Source organism: Sabethes cyaneus, chromosome 2, assembly GCF_943734655.1.
Source record: "Sabethes cyaneus chromosome 2, idSabCyanKW18_F2, whole genome shotgun sequence".
Classification (NCBI taxonomy): domain Eukaryota; kingdom Metazoa; phylum Arthropoda; class Insecta; order Diptera; family Culicidae; genus Sabethes; species Sabethes cyaneus.
Genome location: NC_071354.1, coordinates 170,684,521 through 170,708,131, shown reverse-complemented (window position 1 = coordinate 170,708,131; position 23,611 = coordinate 170,684,521). Strand labels below are relative to the sequence as shown.

Genomic DNA, 23,611 nt, shown 5'->3' with positions numbered 1-23,611 from the left:
ATATCACCCTGTAGCTGATGGAACGTTCGTCGCCATCGTTTTGAGTGACACGATGGAGACGGAAGGTAAGTGGTTCTTCAGTACATTGCAAATGACAAATATCGTAGCTCTACTAACACCAGAAATAGACGCAGTATGGATGGCGCTGATAGCAACAACTTCATCTCACAACTGCTTGAAATTTACTCAATCGGAACAAAACCAAATGAAAGTAACGGATGGATTGCGTCTATTTCCAGAGACAGACTCGTTCCCGTAAACAGACGCGCCCTAGTCCTCTTACTCCAGATCCCGGAGAAACCGAGAGTGATGAGTCTCGGTCGGTTAAAAATAACTTGCAATATTGCTCACCTAACCTGTTCGTTCCCTCCCGCGCGTGTTAGCCTCGGTCGATATTTTTCGCCACTGTGAAAAACTTCGGTCGTGCAGCTTGCTAGCAGGTTAGCTAGCTAGCTAGCTAGCTAGCAAGGACAGCTTCTGCAACGACTATGTCACATAACGTAACTCGTGACACTTGACACAGATTAAAACAGGACAGGTACAGTCAAAGCTTGGTCACCGGAAATCTCATGCTTTTATTTCTACCGCACACGAGGGCGATTCAACTTGACACCACCCTGCCAGTAACTGAAACAATAACATTCAGATGGATGGACAATGAAATAAAGTATCCATAAAAGAAAATGAGAATTTTACTAGCTACAGGAAGACAGTGTAGCAGTTGAAATTGGAAACCGGTCGTCTGGACATCAACATGTATTAACCCAATTGAAGAAATGCTTCAAACTTACTTTTAAATGGGGAAGGAATATGCTGAAACTCAACTTAGGATTTTTTCACAAACATAATCAGCGAAAGCGACTGTTCAATTATAGTTATTGCTGCAATGCGTTTATAGGACGATTTTTTAAAGTGTGCTCTTCATAAGCAAATGGCATCGCAGGCAATCAACTGCAACAGAAAACCTATAAAACCAGCTTTCTGAAGAAGCACCACCTAAAGAGTAGTCGTCGTCGTCGTAAATTTGTTGACGGTCTCGTTGAAAAAAAAAGGATTAAATTAATTCATGACAGGGAATCATCAACAGAGAAGAAAAACATTTTTTGCGTTCTCACAGCGAGCGATGACTACGACGTAGGCAGGCAAGGAATGACGACCTTATGAACCAGTCAACTTCAAATGCTCCTGCTGCTGCAGCTACTGGTACTGCTGCAAGTGAGTGATGAGAAGTGGAATTTCAATTTTCGCGTTTATGTACCTATTTCGTGATGGTAAACGGCTATGCACGGGATGGGCGGGAGCCCAACTATGGGCTGGTGGAAGCTATTTCACATACGCTAAACTTTATTTGCAACTGCCAAGCTCATGGAAGGAAAATAACAGCATGACAAAGGAGAAGTTTTTTGTGAATTCATACGGACATTCTTACATGACAGTTATTATTGTTATGATGCTTTTATGTGCTGTTTTGATATTTTGGCAGCAGTTGTGTTCTGTTTCATGATGGAAGGTAATTAAAAGGATCTGGATCTGAATTATTTTGCATTCAAAACGCATAATTTTAGTATTTGACAAACCAATCTATAGAGAAGCGATGCAACTGAAATCACTTTATCAGAATTAAAAAACAATCCATCCAATCAGTTATTAAACTCATCTCACAACCACTGTTTTAAATATCTACTCAATAACAAAATGTGTTATCAATGTATCTCCATATCTATTCAATAACAAAATATAGCATTATAACACAGTTTGACATTGTTTTTAAATTATTTTGCTCTTCGCTCCTGCTCGGGATGAATGAAGGAGTACAAGCTGATGCAATCTACACGGAACCGAAAGCAGTGTTTGGTCGGGTTAGTCACAGTAGCCTGGCAATGTTTGAGAAGCTGGGAATTTCCCCTCCCCCCTATAAGTAGTTTACTCGTACTTAATAAACCATATGCTGAGGGTGAAGATCCAGTCCGAGTTTTTCGACATATTCTGCAACATCTCTGACGTACCACAGAGGAGCAACCTTGGGCCACTACTCTTTTTTTTATACATCAACTGTCAGCTCTCCTACTAGTTGGTTGTCAATCTTTTTACGCTGATAATACAAAAATCTATAAGGTAATTAGAATGGACTAGGACTGCATTAAACTGAAATACACAGAACTGCATATAGATGGTTGAGTAATATGCTTAATATCAGTATCTCGAAGTGCTTAGCCATCCGCTAATCCTAACACTTTTAGACACACCACAGCAAAGTATTTGTTATAATGTGTCTATCATATTCGTGATCATAGCGTCATTCTGGATAGCGCATAAAACATTCGTATTCGCTAAACTGACATAATCTTCGGAGCTAATAAGCGCTTTAAAATCGCCATGGAGCTCCGTGACCCGTACAACATTCGATCACTGTACTATTGGTATACTGGTACGGTCTATCTTGAAATTCATTGCCGTGATCTAGTGTCCTTACCAACAAATACAGTTTCTTATGCTATGCCCTACGCAGTCTTCTATGGCGTGTCCTCAGAAACCTAGCGCCGTATGAGACACGCTGCCTGCTCTGCCCCCGAATTATGCCAAACACTGCAACAACTCATCTTGTTCTGATAGAGCATAACTTTTCTTTTTTTTTCTTCACGCACTGGATTCTAGAGACAATTTGCTCCGTACGCCAAAAAGAATATCGTACAGGCAACTATACGGATTGAAACGATTTGCACATTGGGAGCGTGCATTCTGTAATGCACCGGCAGAAAAAGAAAGAAGAAACAAAATTGATGCTCATCCAGATACAGAGCAATGCAGCAAAGTATTGAAAATGAAAACATTCTCCTGGCGTTTTGGAGAAGCGTTCTCCGAGAAAGTAATATCTGAGGGAAATAGATAGATAGATAGATAGATAGATAGATACATAGAGAGAAAGAGAGAGAGAGAGAATTCCTCTTCTGCTTTTGCAGTAAAAAAGCTGAGAATTGATATTATTTTCAGAGCACGACATAAGCCTGCGAAAAAGCTACAAGGTATTTCACTAGCACAGGCATCAGTTTGATTTGCAGTTATCTTTTATCATTTTCAGTGCGTTTGCAGATAAACGTGTGCGTGAGGAAAAATAAATTAGTAATTTCTCGCTTTGGAAAATTTAGTTGAAATCTTCTACGGGGGTGTTTTCTCAATGATTTCTCGTTTTCCCAAACATGAATAACATAACTACACATGATCTGGCTGCCTTGGCGCAATTTTTGTGCTTTAACGTTACAGCTCAAGAAATTGTATGGTTCATTATCAATATAACTGATGATGAAAGTAGGCTTGATGAAGAATAAAATGATATTTCTCACATTTGAAAATTTTTGGAATCAGCGCAATGTTTATAGGTGGTGGTGGTGGTAAGCACGACGTGTGGAAAACAGTGTAACAGCTGATTTGATACCGAACGCTAGAGTAAGGCTGCTGCGATGGACGGTATCCCGGCTGAACTTTTAGAAGCGGGGAGCGACCGGCTGTACGAAGCAATCCGCTGGATTATTTTCAGGATCTAGCAGGAAGAGCAGATGCTGGAGGTGCGGTTGGATGGCCTCATTTGTCCTATTTTTAAGAAAGGACGTCGACTCGAGTGTAAAAACTATCGAGGCATTACACAGTGTTGCGAAATTCGCAATCGTGTGGTCTAATTTTCTCACCCACGCGTTCTTCTCCAACGAACACACTGGCTTGAGCATCTCACTTGGACTTTCTTATTTTGTCATGCCCTGCGGCGAGTTTTTGCGAATGTGTATTCGGCTATCAGCTACGGTCGTCGCCTTCGGTCATCTTTGTACACCGCGCAGTTGATACCGAACGCTCACGGAGGCCTGCACTCTAACCTGCGTGTGAAGTGATGGCGTAAGATGAAGAAGAAATAACAAAGTAAAGCAAAATCTGCAGCCATACATCCTGCGGGCTGTTGACCGCTCACGAGCTTTTTGGTTCATGAGCAAGCTGCGCAGAATGACGCTACTAGGCTATATGCTTGCGAGTGTATCGGAAGCAGAATGTATCCACATATCAACAGCGGCTGTTGATCGTACGCTTGCGTCAGTGTAAAAGTAAGCATTGGTCGCCATGCTTCTCACACTCGCCCACGTACGGGTCGGCACCATTTGCTTCTCGTTCGATTTGCGACAGTGGCATTATATTGCTCTAGTCTGCTCATCTGCGTCTGTTACTAGACAAGTTCCACGCGCACAATTTGCATAATCATCATCTGTTTCTGGACTTTAAGGCAACGTACGACTCAGTCAAACGGAATGAGTTGTAGCAGATAATGCTGCAATATGGCTCACCGATGAAACTAGTGACGCTAATTCGTGCGATGCTGGATGGGTCAAAATGATGCGTCCGAATAGCGGGTGATATCAACGGGATCAACCGTAGAGTAGTGGAAAAGATGTTTAGGCCTTTTAAATGGGAAACAGTGAGATTGAGACTGACAATTAACATCCCAAACATGAAGTATATGCTTGCAGGTAGGGAACGTGGGAGTCCAAATGGCGTTGGTGTCGTGGTGGAGCTGCGAATCGGGCTTTCTACTGGCACAAAACTGACGCCCAACAGAACACTAATTCTATCGGTCGCCCTGTACGAACATCAATCATGGTCACCAAACGAAGCTGATGACGCTTGGAGTTTTGAGCGTAGAATTCTGGGATCAATACTTGGTGGAAAATGGAGTGTGGCGCAGACGCATGAACCACGAGCTGTCTTGAGTATACCTGCAAATATACTGATATTGTGAGGGACAATGTGACAGGGCTGGACACGTGGCCAAAATGCCCTACGAAAGAGTAGCTAAAACTATTTTCAACCAGGAAGACACCGTAGACTGCGAGGCAGTCTACGCAACTACTGTTCGAGGAGACAGGAGAACGGCAGTCCAGGACCCACAGTACTGGAGGACCATAATTTGTTCGGTGCAAAATCGTGTAGAAGCGAAAGTGAGAATCCGAACCCGGTATTCCCTGATTTTAACTCCAGTAAATGTATTCGATTTTGGCAATCTGAAATAGTGCTAATGGTTTTGTTTGTTTAGAAAGAATACAATATTATTCTAACGTTGTTTTTAAGCCTTTTAAAATGTTTTTCAACTAAGACCGAGGGATAATTTCGATATTATTTGCATGAATCATGGTACCTTAGAGTGCACCAGAAGTGCACCTAATTTATTATCATAGATTTTTACAATGTAAGACTTGTAATCCTAAATAGAATCCGAATCCCAAATAGGCTACTGTCTATGGGATGTCAATGCATCTATACCGTGCGAATTCACCACATTAACATAAAGCTCAAAAAAGGTAGAAGTTATGGGTCGCGAAACATGATTACCAGGCAACATCAAGAGGATTTTCAAATTGAATTTTTCTTCTTTGATTTTCGTACCATTAAGCTACATGAGGTTGTATTATGAGATACACGAAATAAAAAATCTGACCTTCTCGTCTGTTCAAGATTCGGAATCTTAAATACAGTGAAGCTGGTTTCATAGGAAAAGAAACACATCTTCCTGCTCAGCCTGTTAACCTGAAAAAGATGATCAATTTCCGGTTCTCAGTGAGGTCATCAGCTGGCTTCCATTTTACGACCGAACCCTCGTAGTGTTCCGCTACAATTGTAAGTCACTATTTCGACGGCACATTGGGATACTATTTCGTCAGATCTCATAGTTCCGGATCATTGATAATACCTCTATCCGCCACCCACGCCAGAGGGTCACCGAGTTTTGAGGAGGGTACGGCGTTATCAACTTTGGCAATCTTGTTTTCGTTTCAAGTGCAGTAGTTTATATTGCTAGGTGGTGGGGCGAAGGGCAACAGCTGAACCGATAAAGGTGAAAGTTGCTAAGGAACAGGGCGAATCGCTCGCCATCAGTTTTATATTTCATTATGGTTTCCGCAGTTGGTGTTCCACCATCAAAGGAAACATAGCAAAAATGTTTTGTATAACACCAGACTAGAGATATAGATTATCTTTGCATTCGGTTGAATCGGTGCAAGTATGAATTGTGACCGGAAATTGCCGGAGGGAAATTTTTGAGCAATGTGTAAAGTTTCTACATTACAATAACCGTTATAGTAGATAAAACATTATTCCATGCAGCGGAAATAGAGTTTATACGAATTTATACGATATTTATTCAAAACTGTGTTTTCTAGAATTTAATATTTTGTGTAAAAAATCCTCACACGAATATATTTCATGATTTAATGTTAAACTTAGCTAGGAAAAGCTATATCGTTAATACGATCGTTGCTTATATCACTGGGAAACAGGAATATGTGACATTGCAAAGTAGCAATCTCACACTTCATAGTACAGAAGCTCATAAAGAAAAACAGACTGAATCGTATACTTACAATCTTAGAACTTATAATACAATCAGTAAATCGGTAAACCCTTAACAAATTACGTTCCGATTTGAGCATTTCCTTCCCGTCGATTTCATTCATCGAAACGTCAGTTTATTTTTGCATGACTGTAAATCTTTCAAACCGAAAGGACATCCAGTCTCAACAAATGCGGGCGCAAATTTAATAACACTCGAATGACAAGGAAACATTACCCGGATTTCCTGGGTTTCCCTGCAGCGAAAACCGGAAAAATATCTCGCACCCGTTCACAGTAAATCTTTTCCCTATTTGCTTGAGACTCCAACTCCATCCGCCGGCCGTTCCGCCACGGTTTCCGCCCGAGCTATTTATCACGGCAGTCGAAGAAAATCTGCAATGCGATTTCTTTCCTTTCGTTTTTGCATTCGTCGCAAACGTCCACGTCGTTTACGTTTCATATTCTTTTTTATAATTTCCATTGTATAAATTTCAGCATCGATCAAGCTTTTCAACATAAATTCAAAAAGTTCGGTGCCCTTTTTACCAGAAATGGCTTTTAATTGATGGTACTTAATCTTAATGACGCCATGGAAAAGGCAGCGAAATAGTGGAAACTTGAAATCAACCCGCATAGGCTAATGTACCGCACTCCTGACGCACCTCAACTCCAAACCATTGGAAACCTCTTGCAATTCACAGCTAAGCGCACAGCTTTAACCCTAATACATTTTGATTAGATTGTATTAAGTGATAAGTGAAGGAAGAATCCGAGCGTACGTAGGGCAGAAGGGTTCGCGAATGTGGCTTTACATTCCTTCTTGCGGTCAAAAGGACGAGGCGGATTTCGTGCAGGATATTAGGGCATAGTGCTGCCAAGTAGGGTTTAAAATGTGGTTACGTTGTGGTTAAGAAAACAGACTCTCGCTCATTTCGATCGTACCGACTTGGATGTACATTAACAGAACAGAAACAGAACTCTATACAACATTTTGATTTCCACGTAAATTACAGCATGTGCACAATTTCAGCTCAATAGGACTTGATTTACCAGCACTGTAAAGCCGTAAGAGTAAACTTTTTTTTAAGAATGGCATTAACCCTTTTTTTAAACCTGATTTCTCTTTACAACCAGTTAGTTATTTTATTTTTGAGTAGTCTAACCTAAAATGTATAATTTATGGAGAAGATTAATTTTCTTAGAATTATTACATAATGTATTCTAAATATATTAGTAATTTTGGCAACCCTATGGTTAGCACAATTTATTCGCTAACACATGGTAGCAGGAGTCAAGTTAAATTATACTTCTAGCCGCTATGAATATTTCTAGCCGCACATGCAAATTTAATGCAAACGAGAAGTAACATTCATCAGACTGCCCTGTCCTGCTTCGTCTTTAGGTCTTACAGTCACCTCATGCAAGTTGATATCGACTGCAATTTTTCGACTTGGAAGAGAATACATATATTGCAGCTGTTCATTATATGTAGTATTATGAAAATTAATTTACCTACGTGTCAAGCAAGCGTGTGTGAAGGAAAAATTTTCCAACTCATTTGATTTTAATTGTCTCGGTAAGGTGTATATACAATGTTGTTGAAAATCGATAAAATAAAATTCATCTTGTGGATAAAAATAAGCCCAGTAAATATTTACTCATTAGAACTTGAATGATTGATATCTTTAAGGAAAATTTCATCTCAGAGATAAGCATTTTAATTAAAATTTAGAGAGAAAAGTCTTCAAGGTAGATTTACGTTACTTCACATTCCAAGCAGCAATTGAGGTTTTTTTACGTTCCTCTAGTGGTTTTCATGACCAATATCATAAAACCGAAAATAAAACTTTGAGCTCCACTAGAACTCTTTGATGATCGTTATAAATTGCCTTCCGATCAAGCGGCCTGATCTTCAGAAGGTTTTTATAACCCCTCTAAGAATCAAGTTATAAGCTCAAGTGGCCGTATCACGCTCTGTTGAAAGCAACAATAAAACCGGTTAAGCTTTCGCTGCTTGACAGCTGTTCGCGACAGCGAAAAATACGCTAAAATCCGCCAACCGTATGAAACACGTGCTTTCGAAGATTCGAGAAGCATCTCCAAACTGCCTGCATCTGCTAGCAACGTACATCGAACATTCTAGGCACTTCTTTCCTATGTCAGCAATGTATTTCATCGAACCTTCCCGAAGTTGCCCGAGATGACCAGAATGTCGCGCCGTGTAGTATAAATACGGGCGTTTAACAGAATGCAAAATATAAGTATTTCAACCGTCTTAGAGACAACATCGATTTAACCACCGTGATAGTAACAACAAGTGATAAGAACTAAGTGAAAGTGCCACATTGTGCAAAAGTATAGTTAAATAAAAGTAGTATTAAGTAACAGTGATCTTTCCCCGACATCCGAAAGAATTCCAGTTTGGCGTCGTCCCTAGTCGGTAAACCGTTCCGGCTAGGATTCAGTGTTTTGCGTGACCCTTCCACCCTCTCCGGCGTCGCCTCTGGACTCTACCCTTCGCAGTGGTGTGGCACAAATCCATCCAGCTGTTGTTACCGTGACTTTTGTTCCAACGGCGGTAAGAAGGCACCGCTCACCCATCCGCCTTCACATGTTGGCATTGGTGCCAACAACAGCCATCGCCATAATTTAATAAAGCTTTTCATTTTTCGCCTCTAGGGAAAGCTAAATAAGTTCGTCAGCATTATCAACGTGAAAATACATGCGTGAGCAGTAAAGTTATAGTTTTGCCGTCAGATTATTCTTATCGATTTGGTTTAGGAATAGCGACCATAATAAAATACCCCATAAAATATTTCATAAATTTTAAGCAATTTCGTAGGTTTGCAGCATGTGCGCATTTAATTTCATCGTATATATTGATATAATAGGTGGATAAAATCATCGTGCCTCTAAAATTTTACAATTTTCGAAAACTGGTTGCTTTAACAAAATAAATATATTCAGTTTGTCAATCTAAATTTCTAGCAAAACCATTTTAGTTGCTTCCTGTGGCTGGAAATCCGATTGATAATAACTTTCTTTCTGCAAAACACTTTGCTTTCATGAATTTGTGTTTGCGAGCTAAAACAATATACTAGACTATGGCAATATGGCCTCGCATAAAAAAATGAATTTGGTGTTGAACTCCGGTATTCTTCATAATAGCAGCAAAAAAATGTTTGGTCAGGGTGCTACCGATTTAATAGCTCTATAAGACTAACAGATTTATTGCGGTTTGACAAGCAACCGCGATAAGATCAATTTTGATTGGTGCGCCATTTTGTATTGCTACGCCACACTTATGGTAAGTTTACCATAAGTCATGGAGCAGCCAACAAGTTTTAACGTGGTAATATAAGCAACCACAATAAATTTGCTTTAACAGTTTTATTATGGTTTTATAGCTAGCTATAAGTGTGTTTGGACTCGTATCCTTTTGGTATTGCACAATACCACAATAAAACTACCAGAGGTAATCAATAATACTGCAATAAAACCTTTATAAAATTCATGTGAAACCAAGTGGCTTTATAATTGTTACTAGGGTGAGGACAACTGCAGATTAACCTAAAATAAATTTCAGTAATATTTTAAGAGTTAAGTGTTTTTCACAGTAGTTTAGTCCAGTAAATGATTGACAACGCCTATTCCTACGCCTTTGTGGAACCAGCGAACGACCTTAGTGGAGATCAGGTAACCAAGCCCGATGGAAACCAAGGTCGTATGATGACAGGAATGGAGGCACCCGTATGAATGCCGAGTGTTGGCACGAGGTATAACCTGCCAGTCTACAGCGTCTGACACTGCTCTTAACGACTTGACGTTAACTAACCTAGTGAGTACCTGCACTTCGGTTTCGGAGCGGCTCATAACAGCGTCTGATCCGGAGCAGACGGCTAACTTAAGAAACGGCACTAAAATTAAATTGTCAATCATCCGATAGCATTGCCCTCATCTTTGCGTTGCGCAAAGGTATCCAAAAGTACACATAGAAATCATCTGACTAACGAACAACGAACCAAATAGACCACATTCTCATCGAGTGCCGGTTTATCTCGAACATCGCCAATATACGCTTTTTACGCAGTGCGGATATCGACTCGGATCATAACCTAATAGCAGTACGTATGTGGCGGTTAGGAGGATTGGGTTATAAATCAATGCGTCGAACACTAAGTATATGGTAGGACCTTATTCTAAGTGATCAATCAAAGAAACCCAAAAGACCCAGCGCCGATTAGGCAGTGAGAGAAAGCCGAAGGGTCCTGGTGAAGGCCAGTAGGGCAATGCGGCGAAGAAGACGGATGTTTTCCAGGTCTCCCGGTCCAGATTCAGCCTCCAGGTCTTCAAGGTCCTGGAGCTTCTGCACCGGAATGATTGTCGGTGGCCAAAACTCCAGAAAGCTACCCGAGAGTGGTGAACGAAACAGAGATGCGTCGTTTAGGAGAAGGTGAGGAAAAAGAAGGAGGATCAATTTGTCAATAAGATCTTGTTTTGGCAGGCCATCTATAGGAGATGCAAGATGAGTCAACCTACATCACGACGACATATATCTACCGGGGCGTGTGCCTCTAGAAGCTGTCCTTCCTGTGCTTTCTTGGACGGCATCCTGCCACTACGCGCGAAAATAGTGTAACGTTTGTACCAAAAGACATCCACTCATGGAATTCATCGGAACTTCACCATTTTGAGAAATTTCGAGCCATCACGAAGGTCAAACTTCGTGAAATACCTAAGGAAAATAAGCTTTCTTTGAGGAAACAGTTTTGATATTTTAAAAGCAGTTGGTCTCATCATTGCCTGAAACCTTATGAGTGGTGTCAGGTGTATTCGGATTCGGTACGAAAGCAACAATAAAGCAACGAAATGAAAATCCAATCATACTATTGCAGATTATTTTCTTAAAGTTTGAAAAACATTCGACTTAAAATGAATTTTTAGCAACTATTTTTGTGTCTCACTTTTTTCGAGAACAATCTTTACCTTCCTCTGAGAAGCCAGGTGCTTAGACTATGGATGGAAAGGATGCGCTCTGGTGAGATAAGCCGCAACCGCAGCACTAGATGAATAAATCCCGAGCGCCCGAAAATAAACTAAACTATGGAAAAACTTGGAGTTTTGCCACGAGGGAGAATTTGGCCAGGTATAGACATCCACGAATTGAACATGACCATAACAGAAAGAGACAGTACGGAAGTACGGAGTACCCACAAATGATAAGAGCGACCCGTTTCTCGATCTTTTAAAAATCCAATGCGAAATCGGACAGGTAAAGATTGATAAAGCCGCCGGGAAGGACCGACTCCCGGCAGAACTCTATCAACATGGCCAGGAACCACTAGGAGCGCCACTTCATTGAATAATTTCTAAGATTTTAGAGGAGGAAAAACTATAAGCGATCGACTTGATTGTTGTAATTACCGCGGCATTACAATGGTCAATGCCACCGACATGGTGCTCTTCCAGATCTTGCTAAGTAGTCAAACCTCAATAGCAAGCGGGTTTTTATGACAATGCCAGGAGAGCTTTATTGAGGTCCATGCTATTACGGATCATATTTCAACAATCCGACGAATTCTTCAGAAATATTGGAAGAAAAACATGCATGCGCACGACATTTTCGTGGATTTCAAAGCGACATACTATACAGTCGTACGAGAATAGTTATGGTGGATAATGCACGAGAAGGGTTTTCCGGAGTAACTGATGCTGATCAAAGCTAAGCTATAGTGACTGATGTTAGTAGCTAGTTCGAGAATGTAACTATGCAGAAAATGGTTGTACCTTCCTAATATTCCTCTGTTCTAACATGAATTGATATACTCAGGCTACCACTCCAAGTACAATGATTCCGTTAACACATGTATGAATTTATTTCGTAATTATTATTTCCTAACAGTCCACAGTACCGAATGTTTAGAAAAAAATGTGCTCGAGCAAAAAACTGAGAATCAAGCAATCATATCGTACTTACATTACGAAGCGACTGTAAGTTTCTGCATACCGAATAAAATTATAGCCAAATACAATTTGTCCTAAATTTGAATGTTGGAGTTTTTCCATACCTGAACAAACCTATCGTGTAACGCGCTCCGTGCACTGTTCGTGTGCACGCCAGGGGAAACGCCTCATCGAGAAAGTTACAAAAACCACATCACACGAGAGCGTGGCAGAAAATGTCTTGTTTTATTCAGCCGTGCTAGGAGGCATGGCATCCCAAGTTCACCTCAATTTGCAAATTGGAACAACACAAAACAGGAAAACCGAAGCACATGACGTGTGCAGCTACTTCATCTGGATGGCTGACTCGGAAACAGATAATAATCGGCACACCTAAAAACTGCACATGCACAAGCCAGAAAATGTTCCAAGATAACTTTAACCGCACATACCCATTAGATGGATAATTATTTCTTGCGCTAACATATTACACGAACTTGGTTGATAGTGCTACATAGATACTAACGGTGTATCTGGTTCCCGTCGCTTGTGCCATGGAGGCAGCTATATGTACACAGTAGCTAGTTACAGCTGCTGCTCTACATACCTAATGCTTTTTTTAACGTTGTGAAGTCAAATTCTCGCCGAAATGAGAAACTTGCAAGGCTTTGTAGTTATATTTTGTAGGATTGCTGAAGATGTTTCTTTCCCCGGTTAAAATAATTGGGACTACCTCTAATTTAAAAATTGTTAAAATGCAAAAACCCTTTTAAAAGCTCCTAATTTACGAAATAAATCGAACCGATCAATTTTACTACATTCAGGGAACTGCACGAAACTTAAATGGTTACTCACCTGAACTATTTTGGTCATTTCTTGGATGTCTATGACACCGTTTCCGTCCACGTCGTACATTCTAAACGCCCACTTTAGCTTCTCTTCCGGTGTGCCGCTAGATGTCACGTCGATGGCTAACAGAAATTCCTGAAAAAACATAAAAAAGCGAGAACGTGAGATGAGATGACATCGTTAGACAGGTGTGTCTTTTCCTGCAAGATCCTAGCCAGTAGAAAACCCATACCAAAGCAAACCGACGTCAATTACCAGTCCTTCTAAGTCGAGAAACTGATAGCGATGGAGTCAATTGAAGGAGAATAAAAGAACAATATTTTGCTATGGCGTACAAAAGGTACACGAGCGATACTATTCGGGAGCAATATCGAACCGTAATATCCAACCGGTAGCGATAACCGAGTTACGAAAACATCAGACGAGCAGTGGATTTCGTGAAATTATCCGGTAACATCAAACCAAGTATATCCGCTATTTATCAATCGCTTGATGGCGAGTGCTGATAACAGAATGTGCACCTGAGGTAGACAACAGAAGCATGGAGCAAGTAGCTCTTACGAAAGAAAAACGAACAGCAGTGATGAGGTCGATCCAGGGATATACAACTTTCATCACAGAAGTTGTAATTGAGTGCGCAAAGTGGAAAATTCCAACTTGTTTCAACTAGTGAATTTTATCCTGATTATATTATAAATGTAAACAAGATAACAACAACAATTCATTTAGGTCTGTCAAAGATTTGGAGTAATTGAAACATAGAAACCTATTCCGACATGAAACAAAAATATTACCAATCAAAACTATATGCAAATATGCATCTGCAAATACACGTAAAGTCTGCAAGGTATCTAAAAGCATTCGAAATCATCAGCATGAATATTCCGTTACCTTTGAGCGCACGTCGACCGTCCTTCTGCAGCCATAGTCACGAATAGAGAAATGATTCCCTGGCGACAGAGAAGTTGTTACGCCATCCGCACAACCGAAATCGAAAGAAAACTTTCACGTTTGCTACCCTACAGAACAGCAGTCGCTTCTGGGCTGGTCTTGCCCTGCAAAAACAGTCAAAACAATCAACCGTGAACTTTTCAGCCCCTGTAATCAGCACCATCGCGGGCATACATGGAACATGGGCGTATGTGGGTGGCTGGTTGCTAGCATGGCACAGGCTATGGTAGCAAGTTTTTTCTCGATTCGTTACTAATTGTGAGTTCAAAAGCATCGAATGCATGGCGTCGTTTCTTCCCCACCACGCGACGAGCACAAAAAGCGCGACTCAAAGGACAAAGTTAAATTTATTTTGTGGCCGGCTTAGGGAACTATCCCCATCAAGGTTGCGTCGACGTGGTTTTAACGCGATTTGCTTCCACAGCCGGATCGCTGAGAAAGTGAACCGGTTCGTCAGCCAGCCGTTGTGCAACGAGCAAGTTTTCCACCTCATCCTCATTAAAGTTTGGATCCATCAGGCAACGGATTTAGCAACTATTTAGCGCAATCAAACCACTAAATTATTTTTGTACAATTGAATTATATTTTTGCAAGTATGAAATCATGAAACGATATTTGGCACAATGGATTTAGTTTGACTGTTGTTATGCATTTTATGAGCTCAAAAATCATATACCGAAGCTCAAGATATTACGGTGAGGTCATTGAAAGGGAAAGGTGAATTTAGGCAGTTGAAGATAAACCACCATTGAATGAAGTCAAGTGCGACATTTGTGATCTTGCACACTCTTTGGAAAACGATGCAATCATTACTAATTAAATCAAAACAAACGAAGCTGATACGGCAGCAACAGCAAAAACTTGCTGCTCCTGCATACCTGCAGACTTTTCAGCAAATACAATCAAAAGAAAAACAAGGGACTGCGACTAAATGCAGAGTATTGGAACCAACTCTCTCTTGCTAGAGGACAACTTGCGCAACTTGCAACTTGCTAGAGGTAGATTTCCCGCTGACTCGTCCATTGCAGCATCATTATAGATTTCAACATAGCTTTGTGAGTGTAAGACTGACAAATTAAACAACATAAGGTAGATTGTTTTTCCAAACAAAATGTATTTTTTTCGGCTCGTGTTTTTTTTTTCATTTTTCAACTGACTACGTTATATAAAATAAATTTGTAGCGCATTTTAAATTCATCAACATTAATCACGAAATACTTTGCTTGGGGCTTCTTCTACTGGATAATATAAAAGCGCTTCGATGTAGGTTAAATGTGGTGTATTGGTTCCTTTTCGGAAAATCTTAGACTAGTAGTATTCATTTGGCGATTGGAGTGGCGTCCTTATACAGTCAGGATAGTCCCAAGAATCGTAACTTTTGCCTTCTTTAAAGATTCATAACTTTTGAACCACTTAACCGATCATGATTTTAATAGTAAATTAATGGTATTTTAATAAGATTTTCAGGACAAATATTGAAAGTAAGCACTAAGTTTTTTGTAGTTCCAACAACGTTGAAGATATTAGATTTTATGGTTAGGGTGAAGATATTTTATGGTTATGGTTTATGGGCATTCCACGTGAACGGATTTTAACCAGATTTTGTTAGATTGTTCGTTTCAAGTCAGCAAGACCAAACCCTATGTTTGGGGCCGGTTGGACCTCCCTCGATTAATGGAAGTACTTCCTTTTTTATAGAAAAAACGAATAGACCCTTTTTTGCAAATCCTCTTTTTTTCTTTTACTTATGTTACCGGAAATTTTATATAATCTTATCAAAAATTTCGAGAGAATTTAAATTTTCGTTTCTGAGATGTATTTTTATAAAGATTCCTTGGTCAAGGTGACAAAACAGGTACGTGATGCACTTCTTTCAATTCAAATAAACAGATATTTCTGTTAAGGTTATTTTGCTTTAAGGTTATTTTTTACCAAAGACATCCGTTTATTTCCAGTAATATGCCATGCGCCTCCATTGAATTACCAATCCTACCAATTGCTATTCTAAACAGTAAAATTTATTTTTTGTTTTTTTTTTTGGAAAGCTGAGAGTTTTTACTTAGCATCTGAAAAGTTCAAAAGTTTCAGTTGCTAAGTAAAAACTCTCAGCTTTCTAAAAAACAAAAAACAAATATCGCGGGACCGCTTTGTCAGCACATCATAAAAATACAAAAAACCCGAATTAATCCACCTAGCGGCGTGACCTAGCCTTTCTACTGCCACAATAATCATTATTTAATTTCTCAGGAACTTAATTGTAGATGTATAGATGTTATATTAGACTATATTTTTAAATATCCGTTCCGTATTCCTCAAAATCCTTATTTGCCAGTAAAATTCACAAAGTATTGTGTAGAATAATTATATTTTCTTTCCTTGGGTGCGTAAATACATGTAAGCGTCATTTATGTTACTTGATGAACACCTTATTTAGTTTTATAATATTTATAGAAAAATAATGTAAACACAAAAGATAATTTTTACAGACTTGAATGAATATGTATAGAAAATTAGAAATTAACCCTCTAACGGGTCTACAGATGGCCTTAACTTTCGGGCTTTCGGGCGAGCCACATACGAAACTTGTTTTGAATTGACAATATGAAGTATTTGTTCATAGCAGATTTTTTGATATTTTGACATTAATACCATGCATTCAAAAGTTAGCATCTTTGAATAACAAGAGTTCAGAAAAATTATTATTATATTTCGCTTTTGAAGAAAAAGGATATCTACAACAAAATGATTGATCTCATAATTTTACTATTGGTTTGCTTGGCTTCAATTTTGCAATATATCTGAATTAGAAAAAAATTACTGAATAGAGCATTAGATATGAAAACGAGAAATGGAACTATTTCTTAGCTAGCACTCCTTCAGATAATTATTTTTGCATGAAAATCAAAACTTAAGCTTCTTTTGAATGTACTTTCATGAAAAGATAGTCATTAGCTTGATCGCATCGTTTTTACAATGTTAGAGGGTTAGGAAAACAAGATGAGGTCGAAAAATAGTGCCAAAGCTGCGCCATAAACATGCTTGAGAATGGGAAATACGATCGATATGATTCCCAGTGCTTGTCTTTTTTTGATTTATTTATTAAAACATGATACATGACATAAGACATCTGTCCTTTAAAATATCACTAACGAAAACAAATCTTACAAAATTTCTACCGTGCAACGTTTGCTTCCTATTTTTCATATAACATTTCTAAGCTCTAGTATCTATTGATTGAAAAGAGCATCTATTGATGCGCAGAATTTGTTAGGAATTTGTACAAATTTATTTGGAAAAATCAATTCACTAGTATTTTTAATCCTATACACCACTAGACCTACATGCTTAAATTAACTGCTTTTCTTCGCTTTTTGCTTTTCTTGTACAATTGTGAGTAACAGCAAGTGAAGAAAATGACAATTGAAAATTGAAATCAAAGAAAAGAAAAAACTTTTCGATTGAATCCCACTATTTAATATTTATTTGCAACAGATACGTAGTTCACCTACGACGTGCATGCTTCATCAGTGTCTTATTTCAAAGCGTATACGTATCTGTCGCGAATAAATATTAAATAGTGGAATTTAGTCGGTAAAAGTTTTTTCTTTTCTTTAATTTCAGAGTTCGTATTCCACTAAGAGGCTTCAAAAACTTCAGACAATTGACATGTTTCTCACTTTTCTTGAATTTCATTGCAAATTTTAAAATTGCAAATTGTCATCACATACATACATACATACATACATACATACATACATACATACATACATACATACATACATACATACATACATACATACATACATACATACATACATACACACATACATCACACACATCTCATACATTGAATACAATCAACATTTGATTGATATGTTTTTTGATTTCACACGTTTCAACGGTTTAATATACGGTGCTTAAGTGTTAAAGTTTGAATAACTTTTGAATGAAGCGTCCGATTTTAAATAACTCGGTTTCGTTTGATAGATCTCAGCAGTAATTTTCAAATAATCATAAAATGTGTGATGTTTTTCATTAAATTAATGCTTATATGTTACATAAATATGTTTTAAATACTATTTTTTCACATTTCTTTATGAAACTTTCAAACTACAAGTCCAATCGTCATGAAATTTCGAAGTTAAGGGTTTGCAAGGCTCCTCTTTCATATGCAATCAATTTTGTTCAAATCGGTTAAGAGACCTATGAGATAATGAAGTCCCATATTTTTCGTATTTTTATACATAACTTTTGAACTAAAAGTCCGATCAGTATGAAATTCAATAGCGACCAATGGGACACCTAGACCTTTCATTTGACACTAAGAACATTAAAATCGGTCCAGCCATCTCCGAGAAAAGTGAGTGAGATTAAAAGCGTCACATACACACACACACACATACACACACACACACACACACACACACACACACACACATACATACACACACACAGAAAATGCTCAGTTTTCGAAACTGAGTCGAATGGTATATGACATTCGGCTCGCAGGACCTTCTTTCCATTTCCGGTTTTCCAAGTGATTTCTATACCTTTATACTATATATTTATATAGTAGAAAGGCAAAACTAAATATTCTGAGTGATATTGCTATTATAATGAGTTTCGAGCTTTAATCCATAAAAAGCTCATTAACCCCATACTTTTCCAGCAGAGATAAAAAGCTGAAACTTTACGACGATTAAACCTAGATCAGTTTGATATCTCTGCTTGGGAAATATGCTAGAAAAAGTGACAAAATCCTCTCATCCTAACAGCTCGATTATTCTTTACCAAACGTCTCTGCTTGGGAAGTACGCCAGAAAAGCGACAAAACGCCCTTGCCCCAATAGGTCAATGATGATTTTCGTACGACGATCAGACTAATTTAATATCTGTTTTAGGGAAGTGCAAAAGTGACAAAACTTCTTCGTCCCACGTCCCAGGTCGAATATTCCTTATGACGATAAAACCTAGACAAATTCGATGTCTTTGCTTGGGAAGTACGCCAGAAAAAGTGACAAAACTCCCTCGTCCCGACAGAAAAGAGAATGTTTTGGCACGAATGTGCTACTTATGAAATGGAATTGAATTGATAAAATGCCTACAATGTGGAGAAAGGGTTGGTAATAAAAACAATCCTTGATTTCAGTAAGATAACAGAATAGCAAAAATTTTGTTCTTGACTTGGTTACGAAAACTAGATCAGTCTGGATGCAACACAGCAGGTGCACGGTTTGACTGAAAATCAGAAGGTTGCAAAAGTCAAAAGATATTGGCGCCTGTCCAAGTAGAACAGGGATTGTGAAATTCTGTTTTCGGACGAAAAAATGTTTCTGCTACAAGATCACCAATGCAAAGCCTAGGTGCTACATTCGAAATTCGAACATCTGTTTTTATACGACAGACTTCGCAGTCAGCTTTTAGTACAGGATAATTGCAGGGTCAGTTGCTACGATCCTATTGACTCTAACAACCTCTTCCAGCCGAGATTCGAACATACGACGACTGGCTCATTAGGGCAGCGTCATTCCTCGAGGCTAATTGGGAGGCTACAGCATCACCACAACCAACAAAATGATCGGATATATGCAGCCTATCTTTCTGATATTCCTCGGGACAAACTGGCTATTCAAAGGATTCAGAATGTTTCCAAGGTGACGGTATGGGGATGTTTCTCCAAAAATTTGAAGGTTCCATTGCTGTTCACTAACACTAAATATTATATCGATAATGTTTTGAAAAGCCATTTTATACTCATCGTCAAAAAACACTACAGGAATGCACCATACTGCTTCCAACAAGATTCTGCACTGTCTCACCAAGTAAAAGTTACGCAGGTTGTGTACCGCATCTTTTACCCAAACTGGCGAATCGAACCGGTACCCACTTCTTCTACCCGGCCTTCTCTTTCGTAGTCCCGGTTAGTAAACGAGTTAGGTTAAATGTTTAGCTACAATAGACGGAGGAAGACGAACAATTTGGCACAAGATCTGGAAGGAGAAGTGGGTCTGGTAAAAATTGGCTCCGATTATAACCGGTTATAACCCAATTTGAGGTAATGCGGTACACAATTTCTTAAGCGATGCTTTAAGGACACTCTCTTACATAATTTTCTGCTCTTTCTCCTTCAAACCTTGTCCCGATCTGTTTGGACACTATCAACACCTTCATTTTATTACATTGTTCTATCGCCCTTCCGTCAGTTGTAAAAAACTACCGTAAAAAAAATTTAAAATTCACAATTTAATATTTATTTTCAAAAATTGAGAAAGTAAAAGTAAAGGGATTCATAAAGTAAACGTTTGGGCCACTTAGAATATAGTAACACTCATATTTTCCAATATTCTTCTTAAATTATAAATCAGGGCATAAAACAGAAATAAAAATAAACTAAAATATTTCAGCTACTGCTTGAACACCGATGAGCACTGTAAAATTTATTTTCATTTAATTTTCCCATTACCCGTGCTAAAAAACTGTTTGATGCTTTTGTACTCTGTTAGGCGTCTTCAAGATCATATATTCAGCAACAAAAAGAGATAAAAAGTTGTGCCTTGCTGAATGACTTTGCAGGAACGAAAGGCAAAATCTAGCGTTCTGCAAAGTTTACTGTCTTTTCAGCTAGCTGTGTCCAAGTTGCTCCAGGATCCTTTTCTGTTTATTTTGTTCTTGATAAAAAGAACACATACGTCAAAGGGTGCCGACAAAAAGGTGCACGTGCAATGCATAGCTTTCAGTTTGCGTTGCGAAAATGTAAGCGTTCACGAAAAATCTTCCACTCTTTGTGTACTATTGTCGTTTGCTTTAGGTGCCTGTTATTTTCACGAACTGAGGTGTGCTGGTGCTGAGGATTATACCTACTGGGAAAAATTTTACCTGCCGAACTAAGACACTGTTTTTATCGCATTATTTCAATTCAGCTTCGCTGTTGGTTAAGCGAAAGCCGGCTTTACCCCGGTGCATACTCACTCACGGGTTCTCAGTCGGTGCTGTAATATGTATTATTTTATTATTCATACTTTTTTGCGAAACCTGATTTATCGTGTCCTCAGAAGGTTGTGTGAAAAAAATGTAGCTACAGCTGCTATTGCTGCTGTGTTCCCAAGTGACTGACTAAAACGAACTGCTGTGTACAGTCTCTAGCAAGGGATTTACTGAGTTATGGAAAAACAAACTCAGTGCGAAAACATTGCAATGAATAAATTTAGGTATATACAATGAAGAGGCGATAAGACTTTTTTAGAAAACATTAAACAATAACTAGTTTTATAGTTCATCCACCGTGAAAATAATCCTTAGTTCGAGTATAATAATCGACTTAACCTTGTATAAAACCACGTGAGTTTTTTTGAAAAGAGATAAAAAGGTTTCCATGTTTTCTAAATTCAATCACCTCGATTTAACCTGTTTCCTATCCGAAAAAATGCGATACAATATGTCACCCGAACGACATTCTAGCAATAGCAAACGGAAAAAAATAGAAATAAAAGTGCGCACTTGAATAGATCCGGAAGCGCCGCAGAAAAGTGTTCAATTCACACGATCCGACAGGGCGTAAAATAGGATTCAACAGAACTAAAACCGCTCCCAAATGCACCGCACCGTACCATACCGGCTGTCCTCCTACTGTGCACAGTAGCAGTACCTTCTGCTCGTCACTCTCACTGGACTTTATTCAAGCGACAAATTTCATTGGATCCCTGTGCCGTTGGTTACAAGCTGCTTAGACTAGCACTTCAATTTGACTTTTTTATTGGAAGAAAATTCGTATCGTATCTCGTTGCGAGAATTTGACACGTTTCTTTTGACTATAGCTAAACTAAGGAGATTAGTAAACGTTTCGATGCAAAAATTATTTTTAAATATAGTTTGCATGATGTTTATTTTCTAACTGAACTGCAATTCTTCGGGGAAGGCTAAATGAACTGGGCAACAGCAATTTCGTTAGCATTCCGGTTGGACTCGTGCTAATGTACCTGGCTAATAAACTACTTATCGTATGTTCAGATCTCAGTTGGTAGAAACTGTCAGAGTTAGTAGGATCATATCATGGTACAATTGTACATGGATGACTGGGAAAATTTTAACAGGACCATCGATTTTTTTTTCTAGAAAACAAGAACGTTTTATAATCATAAATTTTCCTCTTATTTTAGTTTTACTGGAAAATGACGTTAATCACATTCACATATATTAAGGCTGTTTCGCTAAAAAAAAGTACTGCAATCCACATATTTATTTTCACATGAAGCTTAATTTTTCTTCATTTACGTTGATTTATCCATTCTCCGCAGCAAATAGGAGCAAACCAGATAAATAACAATAACGAAATGTTTAATAGCACTCATTATATTGAATTCCACTGTGCATGAAAACTTCCCTGCAGCCAGTCCGTGAATCGCAGTGGCATTTTCATTCAATTTGGCATACCACTCAGTCTTCTAAATAACTGCTGTAGGTTTGATGGGTGATCAAACGAAAGTTTCATTGAATTCCATCTTCGTTTTCAGTGTAGTGTGCACCAGGGCAACAGACAAAATGGTACCCAGATAGCAACACCGACCGGAGGAGAAGTCCATTCATCGGACGGTCAGCTGGGAGACTATGTTTTCTGGCAACTAATTGAATGACATTGCTCGTAAAATGAACGTGACATTTGGTTTTTGGCATTTAGATTGGAAAATTAAGTTTTGTCGTTTCAGCGACGGTTTCGTACGCTGCGCTTTGATCGCACTCTGGCCACGAGTGGCACCCTTAATTGCTTATTTCGACTGACATAAAATGGATTGGCAAGTAGTTTATATTGTGTGGTACCGGAAAAAAAAGAAAGCTTTGGTGTTTTTGATGAAGGAAATTATTGTTTAACGACGTCAGTAAGCTGCCCGAGCTAAACCGGAATATAATGGGTCGTTTCGACGAACCGGTGTATGATTAGCTTTAATACTTTTCTAGTGTTTGGCTATGAATATTTTAAAAGTATGGATAACAGAAACAAACCAGGGAATTTGTATCTTTTTATACGTGGAATTGAGTACTTTGCTTGTTATTCAATTTATGTTATTCAATTTTATTCGGATGTTTCACAAGATTTGTCATTCGCTTTGTGGCAGCGGAAGTGATTAGACGAATTTTTGTTTCAACGTAAGTTTTTCCACTCTCTAGTTTTTAGTATTTTCCAAGTGCGCATGGTTTATCGGACGTTGGATTGCCGTTTTATGATGCACTATATTCGACCTGGCGTATCAGTGTTCGCGTAGTCCATAAAATTTTTAACCATATTTTACTTCAGAGCTAGAAACACGTGAATTTGTTTCGCCTAACCTAGAATGTGAAGAACAGAAAAAAGTGAATAAAATTTCAACTCCCGAGGACTGACAAATCAACGTTTCAGTGCAGTTTCCTTTCGTGTACATGACGTCCCTCAGGGGAGCATAATTCAGAGAATGGCCTCGAGTAGTGCAGGGATTTATTTCTTCCCACTGCTGGTTCAGAATAGCAGAAC

At 38.7% G+C, this 23,611-nt stretch overlaps 2 protein-coding genes across 5 annotated transcripts in view; both read right to left on the bottom strand.

The window, feature by feature from the left end:
• The window catches only part of LOC128738054 (neurocalcin homolog), a 299,091-nt gene that overhangs the window by 58,806 nt on the left and 216,674 nt on the right, over positions 1-23,611 (bottom strand). The gene's annotated exons all lie outside the window — the stretch shown is intronic.
• LOC128738053 (neuronal calcium sensor 2) overlaps positions 1-23,611 on the bottom strand; it is a 211,431-nt gene that overhangs the window by 25,894 nt on the left and 161,926 nt on the right. For all 4 annotated transcript variants that reach the window (XM_053832873.1, XM_053832875.1, XM_053832876.1 and 1 more), the window contains one exon: positions 13,165-13,293. In XM_053832873.1, the coding sequence (XP_053688848.1) occupies positions 13,165-13,293 (129 nt within the window). The remainder of the gene's footprint in view (positions 1-13,164; positions 13,294-23,611) is intronic.